Source organism: Oryctolagus cuniculus, chromosome 8 (assembly GCF_964237555.1).
Source record: "Oryctolagus cuniculus chromosome 8, mOryCun1.1, whole genome shotgun sequence".
Classification (NCBI taxonomy): Eukaryota; Metazoa; Chordata; class Mammalia; order Lagomorpha; family Leporidae; genus Oryctolagus; species Oryctolagus cuniculus.
Genome location: NC_091439.1, coordinates 116,767,059 through 116,780,272, shown reverse-complemented (window position 1 = coordinate 116,780,272; position 13,214 = coordinate 116,767,059). Strand labels below are relative to the sequence as shown.

General features: G+C 49.1%; 1 protein-coding gene across 3 annotated transcripts in view; it reads right to left on the bottom strand.

Moving 5' to 3' along the window:
* Positions 1-13,214, bottom strand: part of CSMD1 (CUB and Sushi multiple domains 1) — a 2,053,194-nt gene that overhangs the window by 391,244 nt on the left and 1,648,736 nt on the right. For all 3 annotated transcript variants that reach the window (XM_070047233.1, XM_070047234.1, XM_070047235.1), the window contains 2 exons: positions 12,174-12,361; positions 3,890-4,078 (listed from right to left, as the gene is read on the bottom strand). In XM_070047233.1, the coding sequence (XP_069903334.1) occupies positions 3,890-4,078; positions 12,174-12,361 (377 nt within the window). The remainder of the gene's footprint in view (positions 1-3,889; positions 4,079-12,173; positions 12,362-13,214) is intronic.

Genomic DNA, 13,214 nt, shown 5'->3' with positions numbered 1-13,214 from the left:
GCTTACCTACAACTTGGCACACATCCAGCAGGGATGGGGTGTTTTAGCTGAATTTTCCTGAGTCCTGGTCAGAGCTGAGATGGAGACGTCTGGAGCATATTCTCTGAATTGCATGTTGATAGGGGCACTTCCAATAGTTCTATTTTTGTTCCATTCTCCCGATCTTTTTGAAGCACCCTTGTACTTGTTTTCCTGACAGATTTCTGGGGGATTGTTCGTGATTTTTTTCCTCTCCTCCATTAGTAGGATATGGTTATCTAGAATGCATGTTGTGTGGAGACTGTGGCCAGGGAACACCTAAGTACTACAATTGCTTTCCCTAGTCTGACCCTTTTTAAAAACCTTTCTACATTTCAGTTCAACATTTTTAAATCTGTATATGGTGAAGTTGGTCAGTGTCTTTTACTTAGTTTTTACTTATGTTTCTAGATTAAAGCTACAATTTACTAAGAAGGAAATAAAAGGACAGAAAGGTCTGACCCACAGCTATATGGCCACTTAGGAGACAAAGTTGAGTGGGTAATGTCATGGAGAAAGAGTGACCAGACCCAACAATCATGCTTACTAGGAGAAAAAAAATGGATCTAGACACCACACCAAACCTTGCCCCACAAAATAACTTAGGCGGATGGAAGTTACAGATGTGAAAGATGGAAAGTACGCGTTTACTTCTAGGGAAGACTAACACGTTTTTGATAGTGGTTTCATGGGCACGCCCTTCATCTCCAGTGATACCAAGTTGTTCACAGTAAACATCCACAGCCTACATCCAATTATAGCTCGATAAAGCTGGTCCCAGCTTTAAAGTTTTAGAAGGTAGTAGGAGGTCAGGTCTGCAAGAACCCGACTGAGGCAGGCTTCTTAAAGATGTGAAACAAAGACCGTGAGTGAAAGCATCAGGAATTTTGTACTTCCCACCTTCTGCCTTGAGAAAGACCCCAGCAATGGGACCCCATCCAGTATAAAAGCAATGCCAGTCATGTGGTAAGGAAAAGGAGTATGGCCCGGCTGAAGCATGAGCAAAGAAATGGGTCTTGGGGCCGGCATTATAGCATTGACGCTGACATCCCGTGTGGGCACTGGTTGATGTCCTTGCTATTCCACTTCCAATCCAGCTCCCTGTTAATGCCCTAGAAATGTACTTCTTATATATTTGGATTATTTATTCTTCCAGATTAGTTGTTACATGTTCTAAAATTCTACTAAAATTATAATTGATTTAATTAGTTTACAGAGGTTAAATACTCAAACACAAATTTTACATCTAATTTGATTCTTTCCTTCTAGAAATACACTACCTATTTCCCAGCATTAAAGTATTCCTTTGTATTGTGCTGTAAATATGTACAGTTTTGAGATAAGAATTTACATATCTTGCTAGATACATTCCTAGTTTTTAGTTTGCGTACCCTCATATATTGATTCTATTTCTAATATGTTTACCTTCTGTATTAATCCACTACCTGTGATGACCTTGAAGGCAGTCACTGATGCAACAATTATGGCTAAAAGTTGAAGATTACCTCTCTCTAATGTTTATAATTCTCGACATTTTCTGAAGCTGCTGCATCTGCTGGATTTCTGAGTCATGTGACTACTGCTCTGGTGCTGAGGAGTCTGCTCTGTTTTTTTTGTTTGTTTTTTGATAGGCAGAGTGGACAGTGAGAGAGAGAGAGACAGAGAGAAAGGTCTTCCTTTGCCGTTGGTTCACCCTCCAATGGCCGCTGCAGCTGGCGCACCGCACTGATCCGAAGCCAGGAGCCAGGTGCTTCTCCTGGTCTCCCATGGGGTGCAGGGCCCAAGCACCTGGGCCATCCTCCACTGCACTCCCTGGCCACAGCAGAGAGCTGGACTGGAAGAGGGGCAACCGGGACAGAATCCGGCGCCCCAACCGGGACTAGAACCCGGTGTGCCGGCGCCGCAAGGCAGAGGATTAGCCTAGTGAGCCGCGGCGCCGGCCATCTGTTGTTGATTTCATGGGACTTTTGTGTTGTTTCATGTCAATTATGGTGCTTCCTCCAGATGAAGTCATTCACATCGTGGTTCTCTAGGTGCTGATGGAGGTGATCTCCTACCTCAGACTTCACTCAAGGTTTGACATAAAACGTGATGACAGTCATACATCTCTCCAGAAGACGGAGGCAGAACCCCTGTTTGAAGGGCTCTGATAATTCTCCCTCTGAGGAGAGCATGGGGCTGGGTCCCATGGCCCATGCTGCACAATCACGACTGAGGACAAAGTACAGCAAGCCAGACCCTCCCCTTTCTCCAGAGCCACAGAACAGAAAGGGGACTGGGAACACGGCAGCGCTGTCTCTACACCTGTCTGCTGCAGTATCCACAGTCACTGGCAACCAGGGACTGCAGAATGCGGTCAGCATACTGTGAAACCCACGCGGACGCTGGCGGGTTTCCTGGGCAAATGGAGCTGACACACCAGAATCCCAGCCTGCAGCAGGAAAAGAAAACTGCCTCAGCGAACTTCCTGCATGCAAAGGAGCTCTGTCAGACCTCTACCAAGAAAAGCAAAGGGAAGCCCAGGTACCTTGTGGGTGCCCCGCCTCCGCCTCGCTCAGTTCAGGGTCCACATCACTAGCTGCATGCTTGGTGTCCCATCTTGGGGTGGCCCTGCAGATGCTTCATGTGTCCCCTTGTGCTTGTCCAGAGCCCAACCCCCCAGGCTGCTGGCTCTGCTCCACTCCCACTGCACACAGACACTGAGACAGCCTCCAGCCCCCCAGTGCCCACCTTCACTTCCAGGGTCTCTCCCAAGGTTCCCATTACTGTTTGGTCAGGAATTTGGTGACAAGGGTCAGTGGCTCTTAGAGTTCTGAAGTTACACATAATTGTCCCAGGAACCTTGTTATTGGGAATGTAACATTTGAAAGAAATCAAGAGGTTTAATGAATGCTTATGGTATGCATAAAAAGAAGTGCTTATGATCTATAAAAAGAGCTGAAATGGAAATTTCACACAAACACACACACACAAATTCACTGGTTTTCTGGAGAAGCAGCATTAAAATGGGGTTACATTCCTCAGTAAAAGACAAAATGTGCATGTTTTTTCCAAACAGCCATAAGCGACATTTTACTCTAGGTACCCACTGCAGTGCACGGCGTGTCGTGGAGCAGTACATTAACAGCCGGTAGTCAAGAGTGCTCTTTGTGTTTGAGCGTCCCAAGAGCACGTCTGTGAGGGGCATCACACAGAGCCCAGGAGGTCCCCTGAGAGCCGTGCTCTAGGCAAATGCTGTGCTGAGGGCAGAGGCAGGGGCTCCCCAGAAAGCGTAGCCCCAGAGCAAGTGTCCGATGCTTGGGCCTGGCCAGAGGGAAGGCAGCCCAGACCACCAGGACCCATTTATTGATCAGCCTGTGTCAAATGGTATCTTCAATTGGTGCCATACCCAAGGAACATGTGCGTAAGAGTGCTCTGTACGTTGGGTGGTTTGGGAATAAAGTTGAGTGATAGCCTGTAACTTCCAATGACTCACTGACTCATTCTTCAGTAATTCTACCGAGTAGAGCCCATGAGGTAGGCAAGCTCCAAATGTTGAACAGTATTGATATTTCACAAGGAAATGACTCTTGTCATACCACGGCACATCAAAAATGCACCTGCCATGCCAGTTACTCTCACACCAACCCCGACTCTGGGCCTCGGCAGTGACCTCACCTACCATCCCAGCTGCCCAGTTACTCTCACACCAACCCCGTCTCTGGGCTTCTGCACTGACCTGACCTAGACCTACCATCCCAGCTGCCCAGTTACTCTCACACCAACCCCGTCTCTGGGCTTCTGCACTGACCTGACCTAGACCTACCATCCCAGCTGCCCAGTTACTCTCACACTGACCCCGTCTCTGGGCCTCGGCAGTGACCTGACCTACCATCACAGCTGGGTAGCGCGTGGTTCCACTGGTGGCTGCGGTCACAGACCAGGGGCTCGTCGTCACTCAGCGTGTACCCTGGGTCGCAGCTGAACGTCACTGTGGACCTGATGCCGAAGTTGCTGCCGTGCCGGTGACCGTTTACGGGGATGCCTGGGTCCAGGCAAGAGTCCGACTCGAGAGTCACACCTATGTGCACAAAAAACACAGCACATGAAGGCCTTGCTGGTTACCCGAAAAGAAACAAAAGCATAAAGCTTTGCCAGAAAGATCACACCTGGACGTTATGCACATGAACCCAGCCACCCACTAATGCCATGTTCCAAACACAGAGCTTCACTGGTGCCCTCTCTTATAGAGTGTATCTAGTAGAACAACCCTGAGTACACACTGATGTCTCTGAATGTTACCATCCTTCACGGGAGGAAAATGAGTGGACAGGAATAAACAAGCGTGCGTGTTTCTATTCTCTCTCTCAGTCCCTTCTGCTGTCTCTCTCTCCACTTTGTCTCAGCTAGATTTTGCCAGCCACACTTTCACTTTCTCTATGCGTGCACACACCCAGGTGCATGAGGCTTGATCTCCTGAGACTGCAGTCCATAAATCCATACAGTTTTAAAATTTGCACTCCAGTCAGCTACTTTTGAGATGACTAAAATTACCCTAAGCTAAAAGATATAAAAATATAAAATGCTATGTAAAGTTTAGGAATTTTGCCATTGTGAGGGTTTTTTTCCTGCCTCTCATTATTTCCCTAGAATAGTACATGAAGGAATTTCAAAAAGTTCTCGGGAGTTGGCATTCAGACTGGGGGTGGTCAGCACACCCACTTCCCAAATCTGAGCTCTGGGTTCAGTTCCCAGCTGTGGCTCCAGACTCCATCTTCCTGCCAATGCAGACTACAGGGGCACTGGTGACGCTTCCATGTCTGGGCTCCTGTTACCACGTGGGAGACCTGCATTGCTGGCTCTGGACCCTGCCCAGGTCTGGCTGTCGCAGGCATTTCGGGAATGAACAGGGGAGTGGAAGTGACCCTTTCTCACACGCTCTCACCCTCTCTCTTTCAAATAAATACAGGCAAAATTTAAAAATAAATCAAAGTTTGTGGAAAAAAGAGAATCATTTCTATCTTGGTGCAAAAACAATTGAAGTGGATAGTTTTTAATACCAGTATACATGGATCAAAATGTTTGGACCAAAATACTTACCTTTTCATTTCATTTTACAAAAACTTTCTTAAATATCTTTGTGTATTTTTGAAGATGAGAACAAAAAGGAATAAAAAAATAACATAATAGCACTGTTTGCCCATGGAAGGAGATATGGTCCTTGCTGATTTATGTACCTCTCTCCTGGTAAAGTTTAAAACATTAGATTTAAGATCTGGAAAAGGAATGAAAATATTTAAATACTTCCAGTTTTCAGACCATTAAGTCTCACAGAGAGATCTGTGGGATATCATTGATCTCCACCATGTGTCCCACCAAAGCTTGAAGAAGCAGCTCATAAACTTGAGTCAATCAACTGTGTCTATGTAACCAGAGCCCAGAGCACAAAGCACAAGGAGTCTCAGCCCAAAGCTGGCACCTGCCTGGGCCCAGTGGGCCTTGGGTGCTGTGCTGCTGCCTGGAGAACGGGAGAACAGCAAGCCCTGAGCCTGGGGCCCTCCGGCTGCACCCCACAGGCCTCTCCCTCTGCCTGGTTCTGACGTGTAGAGCCCTTCGTTGATCTCATGGATTCCCATGTGTTCTCTGAGTCCTTCTAGAGAATTCTCCACTCCCAGAGTGGCCTTGGGAACATCCTTTTGTGCTCCAAACTGGCAGAATGTGCAGACCCTGCACTACTCAGAACCCTGTCTTTATGTTGGCAAACGCTAGGTAAAATACAGTAGAGCTGATTCTAGCAAAGTTTTCCAAAGGGAGAATGGATGAATAAGAAAGAATACAGAAAATAAAAAGAATAGACAGCATTATTTTCCCAGGAGTGTCTTCTTGGGCAACCATTCCAAGTTCCTAAAAGCAAACACAGGCCCACTTCCCTGAACAGGTCGTGGCAGCCATACAGCATCAGTGCTCCTGCTGCTGGTGTCCCTGGCTGAGGCTTCATCGTGCCAGAGCAGCGTGAGCATCTTCCTGTCCATCTCGCTCACTCGCTCTCTCTCTCACTCTCTCACACACACACACTCTCCAGGGTGTGTTCATGACTATTTCATGACCCCCCCCCCCCAGATGCACCTGTGCCTTGCACACACTATGGGTCGGTCGGTCTCTCTCTCTCTCTCTCTCTCTCTCGGGTGGTGTTCATGACTATTTTATTACCCCCCCCCCAAGTGCACCTGTGCCTTGCACACACTATGGATCTCTCGCGCGTGCACGCGTTCTCTCTCTCTCTCTCTCTCTCTCTCTCTCTCACACACACACACACACACACACTCACACACACATTCTCCAGGGTGGTGTTCATGACTACTTCATGACCCCCCCCAAGAGTGCACCTGTGCCTGCACACACTATGGATCTCTCTCTCTCTCTCTCCCTCCCTCCCTCCCTCTCTCTCGCTCTCTCTCCAGAGTGGTGTTCATGACTACTTCATGACCCCCCCCCCAAGAGTGCACCTGTGCCTGCACACACTATATATCTCTCTCACACGTGCTCTCTCTCTCTCTCTCTCTCTCTCACACACACACACACACACACTCTCCAGGGTGTGTTCATGACTACTTCATGACCCCCCCCCCCCAGATGCACCTGTGCCTGTACACACTATGGATCTCTCTCTCTCTCTCTCTCTCTCTCTCTCTCTCTCCAGAGTGGTGTTCATGACTATTTAATGACATCCTCCCCCAGATGCACCTGTGCCTTGCACACACTATGGGTGCACAATGCTGGCTGACTGGTGTTGCAACATCAAGAGTGAGAGGAGAATGTTCTCGAAGGTGAAGCTCTGCTGAATAGAGTGGTCTCTGAGTTCCTGAATATAATCGTGAACTAGAAGATCTCTTTTCTTGAGGTGGTTTTCCACAATCACTAAGCAATACTCTCACAGCTCACCCATGCATAACAGTGACAGGAATTGCTTGGCACAGTGTGGGAATAATGCATGAATGCACAGCACCTGTGGTCCCATGTTCAATCAAAACCTTTCCTACTCACAATTCGCAGCACAAACAATAATATATATTAGAGGAAACCAAAGTATAGAAGTATAGAACTTTAAAGTTAGAATTGCTGACAGGTCCTGTGGAGCGCACGAAGCCATAACTGACGGTCAGTGAGGATGTTCTCTCATAGCTCGCTTATTTACTTGTTTTTAAAAGCAGTGGAGGCCGGCGCCGCGGCTCACTAGGCTAATCCTCCACCTTGCAGTGCCGGCACACCGGGTTCTAGTCCCGGTCGGGGCGCCGGATTCTGTCCCGGTTGCCCCTCTTCCAGGCCAGCTCTCTGCTGTGGCCAGGGAGTGCAGTGGAGGATGGCCCAAGTGCTTGGGGCCTGTACCCCATGGGAGACCAGGAGAAGCACCTGGCTCCTGCCATCGGATCAGTGTGGTGCGCCAGTCGCAGAGTACCAGCCACGGCGGCCATTGGAGGGTGAACTAATGGCAAAGGAAGACCTTTCTCTCTGTCTCCCTCTCTCACTGTCCACTCTGCCTGTGGAAAAAAAAAAAAAAAAGAAAAAAAAAAGAATGCACATTACCTTCTGTCTAAAGCTAGCAGTGGGTTATATGTCCTGGCTCTTCCTAACTGTGCAGATAGAACAATTAAAAAAAAAAAAAGCAGTGGGTGCCCATACTGATTTGTGGGGTTCCAGGCACTGCGTTCTGTCACACTTCCCCTCATGTGCGTGTGCAGGGAGCGCCTGCTAGGATCCTAACAATAGACCTGATTGCAATTCACCTGAAGCAGGCCAGGCTCGAGATCCTGCAATCAGCAGACAGTCAAGGGAGGTGCCATCCTTGCAGGGTTAGCAAAGGAAGTCAGCTGCCGAGGACAGGTGCCCCTCGCGTCCACCACTGTGTCTGCCACGATTCACAGCCCTTCTCTTCCCTCCTGGCCCCAGCCCTGGCAGTACAAAGCACAGTGCATGTCAGCGGAATCCACTGAAACCAGAGAAGCATTCAGGTTCTGTTCCTCTGTCTCCTGCTTATACCAGAGCCCCTAGGAACTTTCTGACACAGATGGGCTTCCTTTCACTTGCCCTTTGGAGAAGGGACCGGATACATCTGCTACCTGGTGAAGAACAGGGGTGGCTCCTTTGAAGGCCATCCACGTGCTGCATGTCTCAATGCACATTTGATGGACGCAGGGTGTGTCCCGGCTACTGACCTTCACAAAGGTCTCATCCATGGGAAGATGGCCACTGCCTGAGCATCGTTTCTATGCCACACCACAATCGCCACTTTTCACATCAATGGTGTGAAACACACTCACTCACAGAAAAGAAACTAATCAGTCACATTACATTTTCAATGTGATTCCCAGGTAAGTCCTTGCCTGCCTCTCACTTCTCCCTTACATATTTGTGTGTTCACACCATAGAGTGTGTATGTGTGCATGCATGTGTGTGATACCCAACATATATGTGCATGGGTGACATTCAATGTGTGTGCGTACCTGTACATGAGAACCAGGCCGCAAAAAACATCACTAAATCCCAGAAAAATTATCTGCGTTCACACACACAATATGCTCCTTTACTTTTCAAAAAATTTAAATAACATGAAGTATGAACCACACCATAGGATGTTTTGTACACAGTGAATACCTATTCTTCTTTCAGATACTATTTAAACAGATAATTTTGAGAACATTTCCAAGGAATGCTCTAAAATTGAGTGGAAGACCTCCATGCATTTGAAAATTAATTTGCAATTCTCAATAAGATTAAAGCTGTTTTGAAGTAGTGAGTGAAAGATCGGCAAACAAATAAAGGGAAGGATTGTTCCGGAAGGACAACTCAGTTCGGTTCATAGAAAGAAACTGTGCCACATCCCTCACAAAGAACAAATACAAGAATAGGCTGTGACTGGACACGTTGTCGGAGTGGTGGCTCACAAGGCAGCCAGCCCACAGAGCAGAGCTTTGCTTCTAAATGTGCTTTTAGGAGAACCTTGAGGAACTGGCTTCGGTCTGGTGCCTGTGAGCTCAGACAGCAGATCTGAAGCGAACGCCACTCATGGCAGCTCACGACCCTCACGGCAGCTCTGCAAACACAAGCAGCCTTGCACACAGGGGCTGTAATTCTGGCAAGGCTTTCTGGCTGGAAACAGGCTGTCAGGGCCTATGTGGACAGGAAGAGGGACCATGATAGTTCTGCAAAGCAAGGAAGCTTTACAAAGCCAGCCATGTATGATCAAAGACAAAAGAGAGATGAGCAACTCTATCATTTTCAAGTGGCACAGAGAATTTGACACACGTCATTCATGTGTCGGGCAATGGATTCTTTGAGAATGTCTTGATGAGCAGATGCCAGCCTTTTCCAGTGTCTGTAAGCCAGCTTCAGAACACATTTCCACAAGGCTGCTGGGCACACTCAGATTCATAAAGGGGTTGAGTACAATCGTCGTTCCCACATCACCTCCTCTGCCTGCCTTCCTGGTGCCTTTCTCCTTCTCTTCCTGCTGATACCCACTGCCCCATCCCTCTCACCCACTCTAGGTTCTATCTCCTGGGACCCATGCATCAGGCCTGGGCTCACTGCACTCCCAGATCACATCCACTCTCCGTCTCATTCAGAACCACCTTGAGCGCGTGAGGAAAAATTCAGAATTCTGGCCAGCGGTGAACCAGCTTCCTGAATCACAACATGCGGAGTCTGGACTCAGGACACCCATGTGGGAGAACCAGGGCACTGTGACACTGGAAACAACTGCTCTGCAGTAGCCTTCCACACCAGGTGGCCATGTGACAGCTACAGAGCTCTCCGGAGTGCCCCGGCCTCTCCACCCACACAGAGGTGGCAGCGTGGGACTCGCGAGCAGCCCATGGGCTGGTATCTGCTTGGTTTGAAGGCCCCGCAGGCACCTGTGCAGGCAACACCAGCTGATGATGCTGCTGTACAAATCCCAGGCCTTTCTTACAGAAACATCATAGCCGCATTCGTCTGGAGTGAACTCAGACCACAGGCCCTCAGAACACAGGGCTCTGAGAACTTGCTAAGGGGACTGTTCCTACTTGACTGTATTTTACTGTCTTTGTTTCTTGTCTTGTCTTTTTTATTTGTTTCTTTCATTCATTTCTTCATGTATTCACTTATGAAGCTGAGAAACAGAGAGAGAGAATTCCATCCCCTGGCTCACTCCTAGAATGCCCTCAACAGCCAGGTCTGGGACGGGCTGAAGCCAGGAGGCCACAACTCAGTTAGAGTCTCCCACAGGAGACTGCATTGCCTGCGCCATCACCACCTGCTCCCTCCCAGGGCGCTCATCTTCAGGAAGCTGGAATCAAGAGCAGAGTCTGGGGTCAAGACCAGATCTTTCAATGTGTGTGTCTTAACTGGTGTGTAGACACTGCTGCTCTCTTCCATGGACAGAGCTACCTCCATGCTTTTCCAATATGCAGGAAGGAAAAGAAAGACCAAAGCGCTAGGGTGACTATAAATGTATGACACAGGGCTACCACTGTACCACAAAAGAAAAAAAAAAAACACATCTTGCTGGTAGTTTTCTTACTTCTGATGCAGAGTACGTTGCCACTGGGTCCCTCCAGCTGAGGGACACAGCCTTGGTGAGATGCACAGGGCGCATCAGGGGACCCTCACCACACTATTTCCTGTGTCACTGCGGATTACAAAGGATGGGTGCCGACTGCATTATTCCTCTGCTGCACACTCACGCGAGCAGCCTCCTCTGATGTTAGTGAGGATGGAACGCTGCACGGGAGCTGTGCACAGACTTCCTACCACTTGGTGCTCCAGGAAGGATGCATGAGGACAGCTGCTTCCCTAAAGGAGGTAAGTGAGTGAGTCACATCCTCCCGCCTGCATGTGGCCTCCGAGGCACACGAGGCAGGCACGGTGACCTACAGCTACTCAGTGGACAGGAGAGGAAAAGTGCGCCCTGGTCACCAGCAATGCTGTCCTCTTGCTTCACCCACTCATGTTCCACGCACTCATCCAAGGACGGACAGCATGGCCGGGCGGGGGAGAGCTGACAGAGGACAGGGCCAAGCTCCTCTGCATTTGGGGGTTTCACGTACGCAAATGGCTGCAGAGCACATATGCTGTTGCACCAAAGAAAAGTCACGTAAGGCATGTGAAAAAGCAGTAAGAAAGGACACACTTGGGGTCTTCCATTTCACACTGAGGTGAGTGCCATGTGTATGTGGAAGCATGAGAAAGGACACGCTTGGGGTCTTCCATTTTACACTGAGGTGAGTGCCATGTGTATGTGGAAGCATGACTAATGGTGCTGAACCGAACTTTGTATTGCTCTGGAAGTCATTAAAAGCCAACTTCTTGCTATTAGAATGTGAGTATAATATTATTCTCTTAATCCACATCCATACATGACCTTACGTGTGTATACACGTACATACGCCTACAACACTAATGTGAGTGTGTGCAGCAGAGCAGTTACTAACTGGTTGTGCCAGGTGAGGGGCGGCAGAGGTTAACCTGTGGAGCAGAAGAGGATGTGTGGGGAAAAGTCAGGAACAGAGAAACAAGACTGAAACTCCAGCACGTACAATCCCATGTGCACACCTGCACATCTGCGATGCTTTAAAGGGAAGGTCAAAGTGCATGCTACTTATCCTGGAATACAGGTCCTGCAAGACAGGCCTGGGGCCGGGCCTGTACAGGGGGCTGGCCTAGCTTTGGTGGTCTACACTGACGTGCGTCCAGGAGACGCCCTGGACATGTTTTCCCATGCGGCAAACATCACCGGTAGATGCTGTGAGCTGATCTCACAGGTTCAGAAGTCCAGTCTTGAGCTCGGGAAGCGGAAACGGAGAGGGTCACTTACCCCAGTCCATCTTAGCAATCACCCAGAGTGGTTTTCCTTAGCAATGACAGCTGCAGAAACCACCATGTGGCATGACTAGGCTGGGCTTTCATCCTCTCTCCTCCCTCCCTATAGGCTGTGTACCCCGAGAACCGTAGGCCACCCACATCTTCCCGCCACCTCCCTGTGTACCGCCTGGGGCACACCCTGAGATGCAGCCTGGTTGTGGTGTCTAGAGTGGGCAGTGGAGGAGCCCACACCACCCCTGCCACCGGACAGCCAGGCTGGGAGGCTGCTGAGTCGCCTGGAGTGACCTCGAATGCGTCTGTAGCATGCGGCCACTCACTCTCGTAGTGGATGAGGAAGCCCACGCTGGAGCGGCTGTTGTCGGTGGTGAAGAGCAGGTACATGAAGTTGCCGGTGCTGATGAGGAACTGTGGCGCCTGCGTGCCATGGTACTCGCCGATCAACGGTGACGACCCTGCCGGCCCATCACGCACCTCCAGGGTGTCGTAGTTGACTTCCGTCTGGAACCTGCCGGGCAGAGCCGCCATGGCGTTAGCACCGGTGTGAGCGCTGGTGTTGGCATTGGCGTTAGCAGTAGTTGGCATCAGCATTAGCGCCACACCTTGCTAAGCACCCATCACCTCCACCAAAGCCCCGTCTTTTCTCTGCAAGATGCACACACCCCAAGTCCCTCCCTCTTCTACAGCACAGCACAGACAGGTTTGTGGCTAAGCTACAAGACATACTGTGAGCTGGATTAGATTGCTTACACAGAGAGATCAATAGGATGCAGACAGAAAGATCACTAGATCATAGATATCTGTTAAGTAGACAGACACGTAATAGTCAGATGCTGTACACATGGACAGACAGAAGAGAAAAAAAAAACAGATAAACAATGGGTAGACAGACGATAGATGATAGACACGTGGACATGCAGAAAACAGATCAACGGATCACAGGTAATCGGTAGACAGATAATAGGACAGATACATGCACAGATAGAAGATAGATCAATAGATCATAGATGATACATACATGGATACACAGAAGATACAAGAACAGATGGAGGATGGACATGAGGACAGACAGAAGATAGAGAAACATACAGATGATAGATTACAGCTCCGTACATGTCCATCCTCAGTTAGTTAAAGGCCAATTCTGCATTTTCCAGCTATTTTTCTTGGTCCTCTGTTTAACATGATCATAGGCATCTTAAAGGAAGTGATTCCGGGCCAGCGCCGTGGCTTACTAGGCTAATTCTCCACCTGTGGCGGGGGTACTCCGGGTTCTAGTCCCGGTTGGGGCACTGGTTCTGTCCCGGGTGCTCCTCATCCAGGCCAGCTCTCTGCTCTGACCCAGGAAGGCAGTGGAGGAT